Source organism: Lampetra fluviatilis, chromosome 64 (assembly GCF_964198595.1).
Source record: "Lampetra fluviatilis chromosome 64, kcLamFluv1.1, whole genome shotgun sequence".
NCBI classification, from domain to species: domain Eukaryota; kingdom Metazoa; phylum Chordata; class Hyperoartia; order Petromyzontiformes; family Petromyzontidae; genus Lampetra; species Lampetra fluviatilis.
This window is the reverse complement of record NC_136338.1, coordinates 4,665,078-4,681,193: the sequence shown is the minus strand read 5'-3', so window position 1 is coordinate 4,681,193 and position 16,116 is coordinate 4,665,078. Positions and strand designations below refer to the sequence as shown.

Here is a 16,116-nt window from a genome sequence, read left to right as displayed (position 1 = left end):
TTTATTTTACTTTAATTAATTACATTTTTTTACCTACGTGACTTTACCGAAAAAACCTACGAATATGAATCCTTGCAGCCACGAAAGCTTCAAATCTAGAATTGAACCATTTTTTTTGTTTTGTTACACAATCCACTAGCCACACACACAATCACTACCTATGAGATCTTCACTCAAAACTGCTCTAGAGGAGTTGTACATCCCTAGCTGCCACTGCAATTTAGTGGCCTAAAATAAAATGTTTCGCTCCGGATGATCGCTGCAAAGTATGATCTGTGTTTTGATTTAGTGTGCTGATCTTAAAGGTGCATTGAAAAATGTTGACACTCCGACTGATGTTCCTGCTGTTGTGGAGTGACTCATGCAGCCAGCTAAGGCTGCAGAGTTTGGTAGTACATGTTGTTTACGTCGTTTATTGTGAAAATTCGGTCACAGTTCCTATGACCACTGTTGTTTCATTGCTTTTATGGCTTTATTTTGGCGATTTTCGAGAAGTTTTTTGGTTTGGCCATGTTTGCTTGTTGTAGTACAGAGTTAGACTGATGGCCTTAATCTAAGTTGCCGTGTGGTTGTTGTTGTTGTTTGACTTGCATCCCACTGGGATTTTTGCACATTTTTGTGTACGGTGTTTTTTCTGCAATATTTTACTGGATTTTCTTGGATTTTCTGTTTGCACTCAGTCACATATTCACTTTAAGATGTTTTTTTGTTCATGTTTTAGTTTTTTGTTTGTTGCGGTTGCACCCGATTCAAGAGCCGAATGGCTCACAGGGCTATACCTAATAAATGAACTTGAACAAGTCTTCTGGGAACGGGTCCTTTGCCTCAAAACATCTGGGTGGTTCACGCAAAGCAATGGTTCAAGCGAGCCCGACTCCACTGCTGCTGCTGAGACACTAAATGTCGACACCGAACCCAGCCGATAAAACCGCTGGACAGTTCACCAACATTGTTTCAAGCGAGCACCCCCCCCCCCGACTGCACGCCGAAACCGGTCCAGCTTTGAGAACCAATCCTGCTAACAAGATGCACACACGCGCTCGCTCTCCGAAGGCCACGCTGCCGATTGGGTTGCGTAGGAGCGCTTTTTTTTTTCCTTCAACGCGGAGGATCGGACGTGGGGGGAGCCGGCGGAAATTGTCCGCTCACCGCTCATTTCGGCCGATGGATGCACAAGAGTGGGTGGACATTTTTTTTTTCAACCCATCTGTGCACAAACTCCGGCGTCCGCTCGAAGCGATTTCGTGCTCTACATCGAAAAGTGGAGCCTCACCTCCCCGCGTGTGTGCGTGTTGCCAGTTCGCGGCGGGGGTGGTGGGGAAGGGGGTGTCAATTGGGCCACAACCACAAATTTAAGAAGGTGTTTAGTCACCTGTGTGGCAGGCACTGTTGGTCAAGCACAAGGTCAGCCACGTGCCAATGAAAAGTACGACGAAGCAGGCTAAGCGATGATTCTACCCCCCCCCCCTCCACCGGGGAAGAGCTATGCACCCCGGGGCCCGTGATCCCACGCTCAAGCCGTGATCGTGCGAAATTCCTCGCCATCGCTACGACCGATTAGCATGTCCAGGGGTCGGCCCGAGTCTTGGGATTACTTTTTTTTTTCAATCCTTGGTGGGCAATGTTGGCAGGGGCGTTTCTCCCGGTCGAATAAGTTCGAGTTACATTTTTGTTGTCATTCAAATTGCGATCGTAAAGCCGGCTCACCTGACGGGGGGCCTAAGCATTCCTTGAACGACGTCCACGGGATGTTTAGCTTCTACCTCCGAGCGAAGAGCGCGGCGCACGACAGTTTTTAAATCCTTTATATTAAGTTCGCTTGCTTGCTTAGGACCGTGCAAATCTTTCGGTCGTTTTTTAACCCACTTCCCGTGATCCAATCGAGCTGACATTTTGCACACAGACTCTTTGTGCGTGACAAATTATTTTCGTGAAAATTTTTTTCCAAAATTTTCCACTTGTTAGGAAAAAAATAATTCTATTTAATTACCAATTGCTTAATGGTGCCAGACAATCATCTGACCCATAGGTGGCAGCCATCTCAAGCCAGAGGACGAGAGGACTCTAGCCGCCCCGATGCCACGCATATAAAGGATTTAGAGTGAAAAACTTTGTTTTCACGGGTTTACTTGTTCTATGGTTAAGACCGCAGTATTAAACAGGGAGGGCAGCTAAATTCCGAGGCCTGAACCTTTGCGGCAAGCGGCGATAAGGGGGAGGGGGGGGCACATCAACCCATCCAGGCCGTTCGGCAGAATTGGTTAAGGTTAGCGAAACCGCAGTTTCATTTGACATGGCCGGGTGGGGGGGGGTAGTGGTGTCTCACGCCCGAGGGTTGATCGCTTGAGAGATTTCAAAGTCGCTCCGAGCTCGTTGCGAGACTCATCGCCTGGAATGCACGGCCCAGACACGACTCTCCCCACGGCGGAGGGGAGGGGGCGGGAAGTCCATCGTGGGCAGCATCTCCCCCGTTTCGCGAGCCGCGCAATCGACGAAAGCATCTCGGCACCTCCGGATGAGCTCCGTACGGTGGCGCGGAAGAAGTTCCAACGTACATGCACAACCTCGGCCAGACCCGTGCGTCTCAATCGTGCTCATTCCACGGCGTCTCGCTCGCCACAGCGCACCGTTTACCCGACTGCGCGCACGCAGTGGCCGTGCCAGTAGGGCCGGGGGTGGAGGGCGACGTGCACCTCACGGCACCGAGCGTTTCGCGACAGACGGAGAGGGCGAACGGCAGAGGGGTCCCACCGCTTTCCAGTCGGTTTTCTGCAGCAGACTGGTTGCACCGTGGTGACGCGAACACTGCGAAGCACTGGAACTAGGGGCAGCGTGCCATTTCCATCCTGCGCGTGCGTGCGTGCGTGGCGCCCTCCGTCCGAATGGCACGAAATGTTAACCCAGATAACCGGGTTAGACAAGCGTGATGGAAAGGGGCTTAATTGACATGCGTTCGCTGTGCGAATTTTTTTTACTTTGCACGATCATAAACATTGATCGTGGACGTCCAAACACGGTCCCACGTGCATCGTTACGTATTCATGCACGCAGCTGCGATGGAAACGGGTTTCTGCGCGAACATAACAACATCTACGAGAGCCGCAACTTCAGGTCAAATTACTTGTCGATTAAGGGAGACCGACACAGACACGGTGGCCGTGCCAGTGGAGACACAGTGGCCGTGATAGTGGAGACACGGTTGCCGTGATAGTGGAGATACGGTGTAGACACGGTGGCCGTGCCAGTGTGGCCGTGATAGTGTAGACACGTGTAGACACGGTGGCCGTGCCAGTGTGGCCGTGATAGTGTAGACACGTGTAGACACGGTGGCCGTGCCAGTGTGGCCGTGATAGTGTAGACACGTGTAGACACGGTGGCCGTGCCAGTGTGGCCGTGATAGTGTAGACACGTGTAGACACGGTGGCCGTGCCAGTGTGGCCGTGATAGTGTAGACACGTGTAGACACGGTGGCCGTGCCAGTGTGGCCGTGATAGTGTAGACACGTGTAGACATGGTGGCCGTGCAAGTGTGGCCGTGATAGTGTAGACACGTGTAGACACGGTGGCCGTGCCAGTGTGGCCGTGATAGTGTAGACACGTGTAGACACGGTGGCCGTGCCAGTGGAGACACAGTGTAGACAGTGCCCTTGCTAGTGGAGACACAGTGGCCTTGCTAGTGGTTGTGCTAGTGGAGACACAGTGGCCTTGCTAGTGGTTGTGCTAGTGGAGACACAGTGGCCTTGCTAGTGGTTGTGCTAGTGGAGACAGTGGCCTTGCTAGTGGTTGTGCTAGTGGAGACACAGTGGCCTTGCTAGTGGTTGTGCTAGTGGAGACAGTGGCCTTGCTAGTGGTTGTGCTAGTGGAGACACAGTGGCCTTGCTAGTGGTTGTGCAAGTGGAGACACAGTGGCCTTGCTAGTGGTTGTGCTAGTGGAGACACAGTGGCCTTGCTAGTGGTTGGGCTAGTGGAGACACAGTGGCCTTGCTAGTGGTTGTGCTAGTGGAGACACAGTGGCCTTGCTAGTGGTTGTGCTAGTGGAGACACAGTGGCCTTGCTAGTGGTTGTGCTAGTGGAGAGACAGTGGCCTTGCTAGTGGTTGTGCTAGTGGAGACAGTGGCCTTGCTAGTGGTTGTGCTAGTAGAGACACAGTGGCCTTGCTAGTGGTTGTGCAAGTAGAGACACAGTGGCTTTGCTAGTAGTTGTGGTAGTGGAGACACAGTGGCCTTGCTAGTGGTTGTGCTAGTGGAGACACAGTGGCCTTGCTAGTGGTTGTGCTAGTAGAGACACAGTGGCCTTGCTAGTGGTTGTGCTAGTGGAGACACAGTGGCCTTGCTAGTGGTTGTGCTAGTGGAGACACAGTGGCCTTGCTAGTGGTTGTGCTAGTTAGTAGAGACACAGTGGCCTTGCTAGTGGTTGTGCTAGTGGAGACACAGTGGCCTTGCTAGTGGTTGTGCTAGTAGAGACACAGTGGCCTTGCTAGTGGTTGTGCTAGTGGAGACACAGTGGCCTTGCTAGTGGTTGTGCTAGTGGAGACACAGTGGCCTTGCTAGTGGTTGTGCTAGTGGAGACAGTGGCCTTGCTAGTGGTTGTGCTAGTGGAGACAGTGGCCTTGCTAGTGGTTGTGCTAGTGGAGACAGTGGCCTTGCTAGTGGTTGTGCTAGTGGAGACACAGTGGCCTTGCTAGTGGTTGTGCAAGTGGAGACACAGTGGCCTTGCTAGTGGTTGTGCTAGTGGAGACACAGTGGCCTTGCTAGTGGTTGGGCTAGTGGAGACACAGTGGCCTTGCTAGTGGTTGTGCTAGTGGAGACACAGTGGCCTTGCTAGTGGTTGTGCTAGTGGAGACACAGTGGCCTTGCTAGTGGTTGTGCTAGTGGAGAGACAGTGGCCTTGCTAGTGGTTGTGCTAGTGGAGACAGTGGCCTTGCTAGTGGTTGTGCTAGTGGAGACAGTGGCCTTACTAGTGGTTGTGCTAGTGGAGACAGTGGCCTTGCTAGTGGTTGTGCTAGTAGAGACACAGTGGCCTTGCTAGTGGTTGTGCTAGTGGAGACACAGTGGCCTTGCTAGTGGTTGTGCAAGTAGAGACACAGTGGCTTTGCTAGTAGTTGTGGTAGTGGAGACACAGTGGCCTTGCTAGTGGTTGTGCTAGTGGAGACACAGTGGCCTTGCTAGTGGTTGTGCTAGTAGAGACACAGTGGCCTTGCTAGTGGTTGTGCTAGTGGAGACACAGTGGCCTTGCTAGTGGTTGTGCTAGTGGAGACACAGTGGCCTTGCTAGTGGTTGTGCTAGTTAGTAGAGACACAGTGGCCTTGCTAGTGGTTGTGCTAGTTAGTAGAGACACAGTGGCCTTGCTAGTGGTTGTGCTAGTGGAGACACAGTGGCCTTGCTAGTGGTTGTGCTAGTAGAGACACAGTGGCCTTGCTAGTGGTTGTGCTAGTGGAGACACAGTGGCCTTGCTAGTGGTTGTGCTAGTGGAGACACAGTGGCCTTGCTAGTGGTTGTGCTAGTAGAGACAGTGGCCTTGCTAGTGGTTGTGCTGGTGGAGACACAGTGGCCTTGCTAGTGGTTGTGCTGGTGGAGACACAGTGGCCTTGCTAGTGGTTGTGCTGGTGGAGACACAGTGGCCTTGCTAGTGGTTGTGCTAGTGGAGACACAGTGGCCTTGCTAGAGGTTGTGCTGGTGGAGACACAGTGGCCTTGCTAGTGGTTGTGCTAGTGGAGACACAGTGGCCTTGTTAGTGGTTGTGCTAGTGGAGACACAGTGGCCTTGCTAGTGGTTGTGCTAGTGGAGACACAGTGGCCTTGCTAGTGGTTGTGCTAGTGGAGACACAGTGGCCTTGCTAGTGGTTGTGCTAGTGGAGACACAGTGGCCTTGCTAGTGGTTGTGCTAGTAGAGACAGTGGCCTTGCTAGTGGTTGTGCTGGTGGAGACACAGTGGCCTTGCTAGTGGTTGTGCTGGTGGAGACATAGTGGCCTTGCTAGTGGTTGTGCTAGTGGAGACACAGTGGCCTTGTTAGTGGTTGTGCTAGTGGAGACACAGTGGCCTTGTTAGTGGTTGTGCTAGTGGAGACACAGTGGCCTTGCTAGTGGTTGTGCTAGTAGAGACACAGTGGCCTTGCTAGTGGTTGTTCTAGTGGAGACACAGAGGCCTTGCTAGTGGTTGTGGTAGTGGAGACACAGTGGCCTTGCTAGTGGTTGTGCTAGTGGAGACACAGTGGCCTTGCTAGTGGTTGTGGTAGTGGAGACAGTGGCCTTGCTAGTGGTTGTGCTAGTAGAGACACAGTGGCATTGCTAGAGGTTGTGCTAGTAGAGACACAGTGGCCTTGCTAGTGGTTGTGCTAGTGGAGACACAGAGGCCTTGCTAGTGGTTGTGCTAGTGGAGACACAGTGGCCTTGCTAGTGGTTGTGCTAGGAGACACAGTGGCCTTGCTAGTGGTTGTGCTAGTGGAGACACAGTGGCCTTGCTAGTGGTTGTGCTAGTGGAGACACAGTCGCCTTGTTAGTGGTTGTGCTAGTGGAGACACAGTGGCCTTGCTAGTGGTTGTGCTAGTAGAGACACAGTGGCCTTGCTAGTGGTTGTGCTAGTAGAGACAGTGGCCTTGCTAGTGGTTGTGCTAGTAGAGACACAGTGGCCTTGCTAGTGGTTGTGCTAGTGGAGACACAGTGGCCTTGCTAGTGGTTGTGCTAGTGGAGACACAGTGGCCTTGCTTGTGGTTGTGCTAGTGGAGACACAGTGGCCTTGCTAGTGGTTGTGCTAGTGGAGACACAGTGGCCTTGCTAGTGGTTGTGCTAGTGGAGACACAGTGGCCTTGCTAGTGGTTGTGCTAGTGGAGACAGTGGCCTTGCTAGTGGTTGTGCTAGTGGAGACACAGTGGCCTTGCTAGTGGTTGTGCTAGTGGAGACAGTGGCCTTGCTAGTGGTTGTGCTAGTAGAGACACAGTGGCCTTGGTAGTGGTTGTGCTAGTGGAGACACAGTGGCCTTGCTAGTGGTTGTGCTAGTGGAGACACAGTGGCCTTGCTAGTGGTTGTGCAAGTAGAGACACAGTGGCCTTGCTAGTGGTTGTGCTAGTAGAGACACAGTGGAGACACAGAGGCCTTGCTAGTGGTTGTGGTAGTGGAGACACAGTGGCCTTGCTAGTGGTTGTGCTAGTGGAGACACAGTGGCCTTGCTAGTGGTTGTGCTAGTGGAGACACAGTAGCCTTGCTAGTGGTTGTGCTAGTAGAGACACAGTGGCCTTGCTAGTGGTTGTGCTAGTGGAGACAGTGGCCTTGCTAGTGGTTGTGCTAGTGGAGACACAGTGGCCTTGCTAGTGGTTGTGCTCGTGGAGACAGTGGCCTTGCTAGTGGTTGTGCTAGTGGAGACACAGTGGCCTTGCTAGTGGTTGTGCTAGTGGAGACACAGTGGCCTTGCTAGTGGTTGTGCTAGTGGAGACAGTGGCCTTGCTAGAGGTTGTGCTAGTGGAGACAGTGGCCTTGCTAGTGGTTGTGCTAGTAGAGACACAGTGGCCTTGCTAGTGGTTGTGCTAGTGGAGACAGTGGCCTTGCTAGTGGTTGTGCTAGTAGAGACACAGTGGCCTTGCTAGTGGTTGTGCTAGTGGAGAGACAGTGGCCTTGCTAGTGGTTGTGCTAGTAGAGACACAGTGGCCTTGCTAGTGGTTGTGCTAGTGGAGAGACAGTGGCCTTGCTAGTGGTTGTGCTAGTGGAGACACAGTGGCCTTGCTAGTGGTTGTGCTAGTGGAGACACAGTGGCCTTGCTAGTGGTTGTGCTCGTGGAGTCAAGTTCAAGTTCATTCATGAGGTATATCCCTGTGAGCCATGCGGCTCTTAAGGTTCAGGTTGCAACCGCAACAAACTAAATATGAACACAGAACATCGTAAAGCAACGAGATTTCCTGTTTGCGTGTGGTGCTAGTATAATGATGTCGTCTGCGAGTGTGTGTGCGTTTAGATACATATATTGTTATGCACGTACGAGACCAGTGGGCCGTGCACAATTGTTATGATGGGTTCCTATCATAATCAAGGTGTTTTGGGTCAGATCGCGTTATTTATAAATGTGTCGTAACCCTCCACCACCCGAAACGGCCAAACAGTAAAACAATGTGTCACGTTTTTCAAAGGACAAATTAATGGACTTCTTTAGCCCACCGGTGGTGTGCTGAAGAGAGAATCAACAACAGCTTGGCCGTGTCGGGTGGTGGAGGGTTACGACACATTTATAAATAACGCGATCTGACCCAAAACACCTTTATTATGAATAATATCGGTCGCGAAAGCCTTACACGTGTTAAATTCATGAGTTTATCTGTTTGGGGGCCATTCGGCTGCTAGAAATGTTCCACAAGACGCGCCATCGCCTCTGTCAAACAGCTGCGTAGTTCATCTGGGTTCGAGACCCTTACCCTGGTAATTAAATGTAATGTTTTACACATTTAGTTTCGGTCTTAGTTCACAACAAACGTTAAAATGGTTCGCATAGGCCTCAAGTTCAAGTCCGTTCCCATGGCAACGGACGAGACCTTAGGGGGGGGGAATGGGGTGACGTCACAGCCCCCCCCCACCACCGCCCCCGCTCACCTCCCATTGGCTGAGCCGCGATCACGCGGGGGGCGGGGGGGAGAGGATGGTCTGCCCCGACGCCACGTGACCGACAGAGCCGGTAGATATCGTAGCGCGGATAGGGAGAGTGGTGACGCTGGGTTGGGGGGGACCGTGGGTTTGTAAAACATCCCCCGTATAGGGGTGGGGTGGTTGACGTGGGGAGGAGGCCGAGACTCTGGGGGGTGGTGGTGATGGTGGTGGTGATGGTGGTAGTGGTGGTGATGATGATGGTGGTGGTGGTGGTGATGATGATGGTGGTGATGATGATGATGATGATGGTGGTGATGATGATGATGGTGGTGATGATGATGATGATGGTGGTGATGATGATGATGGTGGTGATGATGATGATGGTGGTGATGATGATGATGGTGGTGGTGATGATGATGATGGTGGTGGTGATGATGATGGTGGTGGTGGTGATGATGATGATGGTGATGATGATGGTGGTGATGATGATGGTGGTGATGGTGGTGATGGTGGTACTCGCTCCCTTCCCCGGCTAACCGAGGCGCGAGTGTAGCTGGGAACGGCGAGTGGCGGCTGCGGCTAGAAACGTAGAAACGACATCGGCGGTAGTGGTGACAGCTACATCAGAGACGCGAAAAAATAAAAAATGTGTTTTAAGGACGACGAGACGACCCGTTGACGGGTGGCGAGGTGAAGAGAAGCATAAGCGTGTGTGTATATAATGTATATATAATGTATATATAGTGTATATATAATGTATGTGGGGAGCGGTGGTGCAGCGGTTAGCGCGCTGCGCTATGAACCTGGCGACCCTGGTTCGATTCCCGCTCACGGCTAACACCGGTGACGATTATCTGAACCGGTCCTGGGCCTCCCCTAGGTCGACTCAGCCTCAAATGAGTATCTGGTGCGGTGTGTAGTAAACATCGCCACTGGGGAGACAAAGGCGGCCGGGCGTGGTGCTGGCCACCCACCCCCTCGTGTGCCGTGCCGGCCTTCATAGGTGCTGCTCGCTAACAGCACTTGCCCCTACAGTCTGTTAAGGCTATACGGGGGATCTTTATATAATGTATATATAATGTATATATAATGTTTCGATTTAAAGCTTTCGTGACTGCAGGGATTCATCTTCTTGGTTCTTTCGGTAAAGTCATCACGTAGAATGGAAGTAATAAAATAATAAAAATAAAACAATAATATATATAATGTATCTATAATGTATCTATAATGTATATAAACAATACCTTCATGTTCACGTCCGCCGGTTTCCACTCGGGCCTCACGTGTTTGAGCAGCTGCAGGGCTCCCGCCTCCAAGTCGTGCTCGTGCACGAACACGGGCAGCTTGGGCACGGTGGGCGAGCCGGGTACGTGGATACGAGTCGCCATTCCGCCCTTGTGGTGCTGCTGCTGGTGGTGGTGGTGACGCCTCCTCTCTCTCGCTCTCTCCTACTCGCCTCCTTCCTTCCTTTCCTTCCTTCCTTTCTTTCCTTCCTCGCTCGTCGCTCGCTCGACTACCGCCGCGAGACGCGCGCGCCGCGATATTTATAGAGGCTCGGTGACGTCATCGCGGTGTACGTCACTCGGCTCGAACACCCACGACACACACACACCCCCCACACACCCCACACACACATACACTGTGTGCGTCGTGACGTCATCACGCAGAGCCAGCCCCTCCCACCCACTCACACTGTGTGCGTCGTGACGTCATCACGCAGAACCAGCCCCTCCCCCCCACTCACACTGTGTGCGTCGTGACGTCATCACGCAGAACCAGCCCCTCCCCCCGCACACACAATGTGTGCGTCGTGACGTCATCACGCATAGCCAGCCCCTCCCCCCCACACACTGTGTGCGTCGTGACGTCATCACGCAGAGCCAGCCCCTCCCACCCACTCACACTGTGTGCGTCGTGACGTCATCACGCATAGCCAGCCCCTCCCCCCGCACACACAATGTGTGCGTCGTGACGTCATCACGCATAGCCAGCCCCTCCCCCCCACACACTGTGTGCGTCGTGACGTCATCACGCATAACCAGTCCCTCCCCCGGCACACACAATGTGTGCGTCGTGACGTCATCACGCATAGCCAGCCCCTCCCCCCACACACTGTGTGCGTCGTGACGTCATCACGCATAACCAGTCCCTCCCCCGGCACACACACTGTGTGCGTCGTGACGTCATCACGCAGAGCCAGCCCCTCCCCCCGCATACACACACTGTGTGCGTCGTGACGTCATCACGCAGAGCCAGCCCCTCCCTCCGCACACACACACTCCACACACACACTCTGTGCGTGGTGACGTCATCACGCATAGCCAGCTCCTCCCCCCGCATACATACACCCCCCACCACACTTCAATCTCAGGACGTCATCGCGCGCTGTCTCTTCGGATCGTTGCGTCGTGACGTCACGAGGCTCGTACCCCTCCCCCCCTCCCGTGCGTCGTGACGTCATCGCGCAAAGCCCCCACCCCAACTTCCTTCTTCGGACGTCATCGCGCTCTGTCTGTTCGCGTCTTCGGGTCGTTGCTTCGTGACGTCACGATGCTCAACCCCCCCCCCCGTGCGTCGTGACGTCATCGCGCACATTAGCGCGCGTCTCGTGATATCACGCACAAAGTGACCCCCTTGGGCGGTGTTCTGACGTCATCACGCACGGTGGCCGATTCACCTTGGGCGTGGTGACGTCATCGCGCGGGAGCGTAATTAGTCGTCGTGCGTTTGCGGTGACGTCACAACACACGTTTCAAAGTGGTCCGTGTAAAGGTCGGGTGACGTTTTCGTCCCGACCGGGGTCCCGTGCGGCGTGGTGACGTCACCACGCACCATTTGACCGGTCCCGTGCGACGTGGTGACGTCATCGCGCACAATTTCAAACGCGCCCGTGCGACGTGGTGACGTCAGCGCGCACCATTTAAATCGGGTCCCGTGCGACGTGGTGACGTCAGCGCGCACCATTTAAATCGGGTCCCGTGCGACGTGGTGACGTCAGCGCGCACCATTTAAATCGGGTCCCGTGCGACGTGGTGACGTCAGCGCGCACCATTTAAATCGGATCCCGTGCGACGTGGTGACGTCAGCGCGCACCATTTAAATCGGGTCCCGTGCGACGTGGTGACGTCAGCGCGCACCATTTAAATCGGGTCCCGTGCGACGTGGTGACGTCAGCGCGCACCATTTAAATCGGGTCCCGTGCGACGTGGTGACGTCAGCGCGCACCATTTAAATCGGATCCCGTGCGACGTGGTGACGTCAGCGCGCACCATTTAAATCGGGTCCCGTGCGACGTGGTGACGTCAGCGCGCACCATTTAAATCGGGTCCCGTGCGACGTGGTGACGTCAGCGCGCACCATTTAAATCGGGTCCCGTGCGGCGTGGTGACGTCAGCGCGCACCATTGAAATCGGGTCCCGTGCGACGTGGTGACGTCAGCGCGCACCATTTAAATCGGGTCCCGTGCGGCGTGGTGACGTCAGCGCGCACCATTGAAATCGGGTCCCGTGCGACGTGGTGACGTCATCGCGCACCATTGAAATAGGGTCCCGTGAGGCGTGGTGACGTCACCACGCACCACTTTGCACCGAGCTTGCGCTGCGCGGTGACGTCACAATCATCAGCTGCAACTCTCTCGCAGGAATTACACGTCTGCCGACGTTTCAGACAATGGGCCTTCGTCAGGAGGAGTGAGATTTGATGAGCGTGAGGGTTGGGGGGGGAGCTGAACTTTTAAAACCTATTATAAAAGCCCGGCGTCCCGTTGGTCCCGTCAACTAAATTACATTAGGGGCCGTCCATAAATGACGTCACGCACCTAAAGGGGGGGGGGGGGGGTTCTGACATTTGTGACGATGTGTGACGAGGGGGGGGGGGGGTGAGAAATGTGACGTCACATCAAAATGCGCAACTTTAAATAAATATAGTTCTTCTTAATGAAATAGACTTTTTAATAAATGTTTTCTTCTACAACATCAGAGTGCAGCGCCACATTAAATACGCACTACAATGACAATAGTTTAAAGCGATTTGAAGCATATTCTTGGTTCTTTCGGTAAAGTCACGTAGAAGGGAAATAATAAAATAATAAAAATAAAACATCATAAAATAATTCTCACGACGTTTCGGCCACAACGCAAGCAGCCGTCCTCAGGTGAAGAACAGGTCTGTCGAGGCGACAGCGTCTGAGTTGTTTTATATTTTATTTTTATTATTTTATTATTTCCCTTCTACGTGACTTTACCGAAAGAACCAAGAAGATGAATCCCTGCAGTCACGAAAGCTTTAAATCGAGATTTGAAGCATTTTTTTTATTGTTTTGGGGGGGGGGTGGGGCAGAGCTTTGTGACGTCATATTTGAGGGGGGTCTGACTTTTTGTGACGCCGTGTGACCAGGGGGGGGGGGGGTGGGGGGAGGGGTCAAAAATCGTCCAAAATCGCGTGACGTCATTTATCAACAAGTTATATAAAGTTGATCCAACAGGTTCCAAAAATAAATGCCTTTTGTAGGCATATGGGGCCATCCATGAAACGTCGTGATTGATTTTATTTGATACCAACGTGACTTTACCGAAAGACACAAAGAGCATCGGACTTTTCATGTTCTGGGCTTCAGAGTTTCACGTCCAGTTGCCAACAGACGCCAAACCCTCCACCTTTATCCTGGCTTTGGACCGGTCAAAAAACACATCTCTGGCAGAGTTAGTCTTTCGCGCCCGATATTATCAATGAAACAGGTGTTCGTTCGGGTTAGATCGCGTTCATGGCTTTATTTTGGTGATTTTCGAAAAGTGTATTGGTTTGGCCACGTTTGTTTGTTGTAGTACAGAGTTAGACTGATTGCTTGAATCTAAGTTGTCTTGTGGTTGTTGTTGTTGTTGTTATTTGACTTGCATCCCACTGGGAAATTTGCACACCAGCGTTGGTGTCCGGTGATTTTTCTGCAATATTTTGCTGTCTTTTCTTGGATTTTCTGTTTGCACTTAGTCAAGTTCAAGTTCATTTATTAGGTGTAGCCCTGTGAGCCATTCGGCTCTTGAATCGGGTGCAACCGCAACAAACAAAAAACTAAAACATGAACAAAAACACATCTTAAAGTGAATATGTGACCGAGTGCAAACAGAAAATCCAAGAAAAGAGGCAAAATATTGCAGAAAAAAGCACCGTGTACACCAACGCTGTGTGCAACAATCCCAGTGGGATGCAAGTCAAACAACAACAACAACCACAAGACAACTTAGATTAAGGCCATCAGTCTAACTCCGTACTACAACAACACAAACATGGCTAAACTCATACACTTTTCGAAATCGCCAAAATAAAGCCACGAAAGTCAAACAACAGCAACAACCACAAGACAACTTAGATTAAGGCCATCAGTTTAACTCCGTACTACAACAAACAAACATGGCCAAACCCATACACTTTTCGAAATCACCAAAATAAAGCCATGAAAGCACATTAAGATGTTTTTTTGTTCTTGTTTTTGTTTTTTGTTTGTTGCGGTTGCACCCGATTCAAGAGCCGAATGGCTCACAGGGCTACACCTAATAAATAAACTTAAACTTGAACTTGAAAATCCCTCCCCAGGGCAGGGCCCGTCCAGCAAACCAACCTGGGAGCAGAGGTCGCAAATGGGTTTTGATTCCTTACCCGTACCCGTACCCGGCCGCACCAGGGTCGCAAACGGGTACCCGTACCCAACCCGATGCCCGGCTAGCCGTACCCGGCCGGGTATCGGGTAGGGTACGAGTACCCGATTGCGACCTCTGGGATGAAGCCACGTTGCAGGCGCGGGTGGGTTGATTCTAGGAACTTGAAATGTGAGAAGAGACAAGACGTTGGGAAATGAGTGACAAACGGTGACTCGCCAGTGACTCACGGCCTACCCGTATCCGTACCCGGTCGCACCAGGGTCGCAAACGGGTACCCGTACCCGTATCCTGGCCGGGTACGGGTAGCCGGGTATCAGGTAGGGTACGGGTGTCGGGAAACCCGGTTGCGACCTCTGGGATGAAGCCACGTTGCAGGCGCGGGTGGGTTGATTCTAGGAGCTTGAATTGTGAGAAGAGACAAGACGTTGAGAAATGAGTGACAAACGGTGACTCACCAGTGACTCACGGCCTACCCGTACCCGTACCTGGTCGCACCAGGGTCGCAAACGGGTACCCGTACCCGGCCGGGTACGGGTAGCGGGGTATCGGGTAGGGTACGGGTATCGGGTGCCCGGTTGCGACCTCCGTCTGGGAGGCACGCCGGCCTGGCAACTGGCCTCATCCCGGGACCCCCTAGGGCCTCTTTCGATGCTTTGGCGTTCAAATCGTGAAGTTAATTACCGGCGAAACGTCACGGTGCTGGAATGTGTAAATGTTGTTGTGGGTTTGACTCTCCAACGCACAACATTCGGTGTAGTGCTGAACGAGTCACCGATGGGCACGGTTTTGTTTACGTGGCAAACCTCTTGTTCGTTGGCTGCGTCGGGTGGTGGCGGGTTTAACGACACATTTATAACCCTTAAAGATAGCTCTATTATGGAAGCGTGTTTGTATTAGAAAATCCTCCTAAGGGCTTTCGGGATTTGATTAACACGAAAGCGGAACGCTCGTAGCTTTGAGCGACATTCTTAGAATTCCAAAGGTAATAAACTAACAAAAAATACTGGAGCAGGATTTGGTGATTAGTTACCACAACAACAAAAAAAAGCAGACCGTGCAACGAATGATACAGTGATTTTGCTGTGACGGTTCCACCTGAAGACGGAAGCTTGTGTTGCCTCCGAAACGTCGTGATTTAATTTATTTTAACTTTTCATCTACGTGACTTTACCGAAAAAAACAAAGAGTACGAATCCTTGCCGTCACGAAAACTTCAAATCTAGAATGAATTTCGATTTAACGCTTTCGTGACTGCAAGGATTCATCTCCTTGGTTCTTTCGGTAAAGTCACGTAGAAGGGAAATAAAAAATAATAAAAAATTAAACATCATCAAATAATTCTCACGACGTTTCGGCCACAACGCAAGCAGCCGTCCTCAGGTGAAGAACAGGTCGAAACGTCGTGAGAATTATTTTATTATGTGTTATTTTTATTATTTTATTATTTCCCTTCTAGAATGAATGTTCCATGTGCCGCGGTGGTAGGGTCGTTGCCCGAAACGTCACACACACACATTTATGTTGTCTCCTTCCAAAGCCCACGGGTGTTTATTACGATTGTGTTGAGATGTATTGTTGTCCCCCATGTAGCTTTTAAACTTTCAGGGGTGGGGAACCTTTTTTCTGCCAAGGGCCATTTGGATATTTACAACATCATTTGCGCGCCATACAAAGTTATCAACTTAAAAGTTTGCCTTGTTATATTTGGTCAAACATTTAATGAACTCACCCCTAATGCGATGGGCTGGAACCGCTTCTCTCTGGCGAGGCGTGTGGTGATGTTAGCTGGTGTTGACGATGTTCTCTGTGTGCCTATCTTTGTCTCTCTCTATGTATCTCTGTGATATCTGTCTGCTTATATGTCTGTCTGTATGTCTCTGGTTCTGTGTTTTATTTC

General features: G+C 51.9%; 1 protein-coding gene across 2 annotated transcripts in view; it reads right to left on the bottom strand.

Moving 5' to 3' along the window:
* The window catches only part of LOC144951839 (ethanolamine kinase 1-like), a 74,379-nt gene extending 64,272 nt beyond the window's left edge, over positions 1-10,107 (bottom strand). The window contains exon 1 of one of the 2 annotated variants that reach the window (XM_078882169.1): positions 9,810-10,107. In XM_078882169.1, coding sequence (XP_078738295.1) covers positions 9,810-9,953 — 144 coding nt within the window. In that variant the 5' untranslated portion in view covers positions 9,954-10,107. The remainder of the gene's footprint in view (positions 1-9,809) is intronic. The other variant, XM_078882170.1, reaches the window with a different exon arrangement.
* Positions 10,108-16,116: the final 6,009 nt, after the last annotated feature.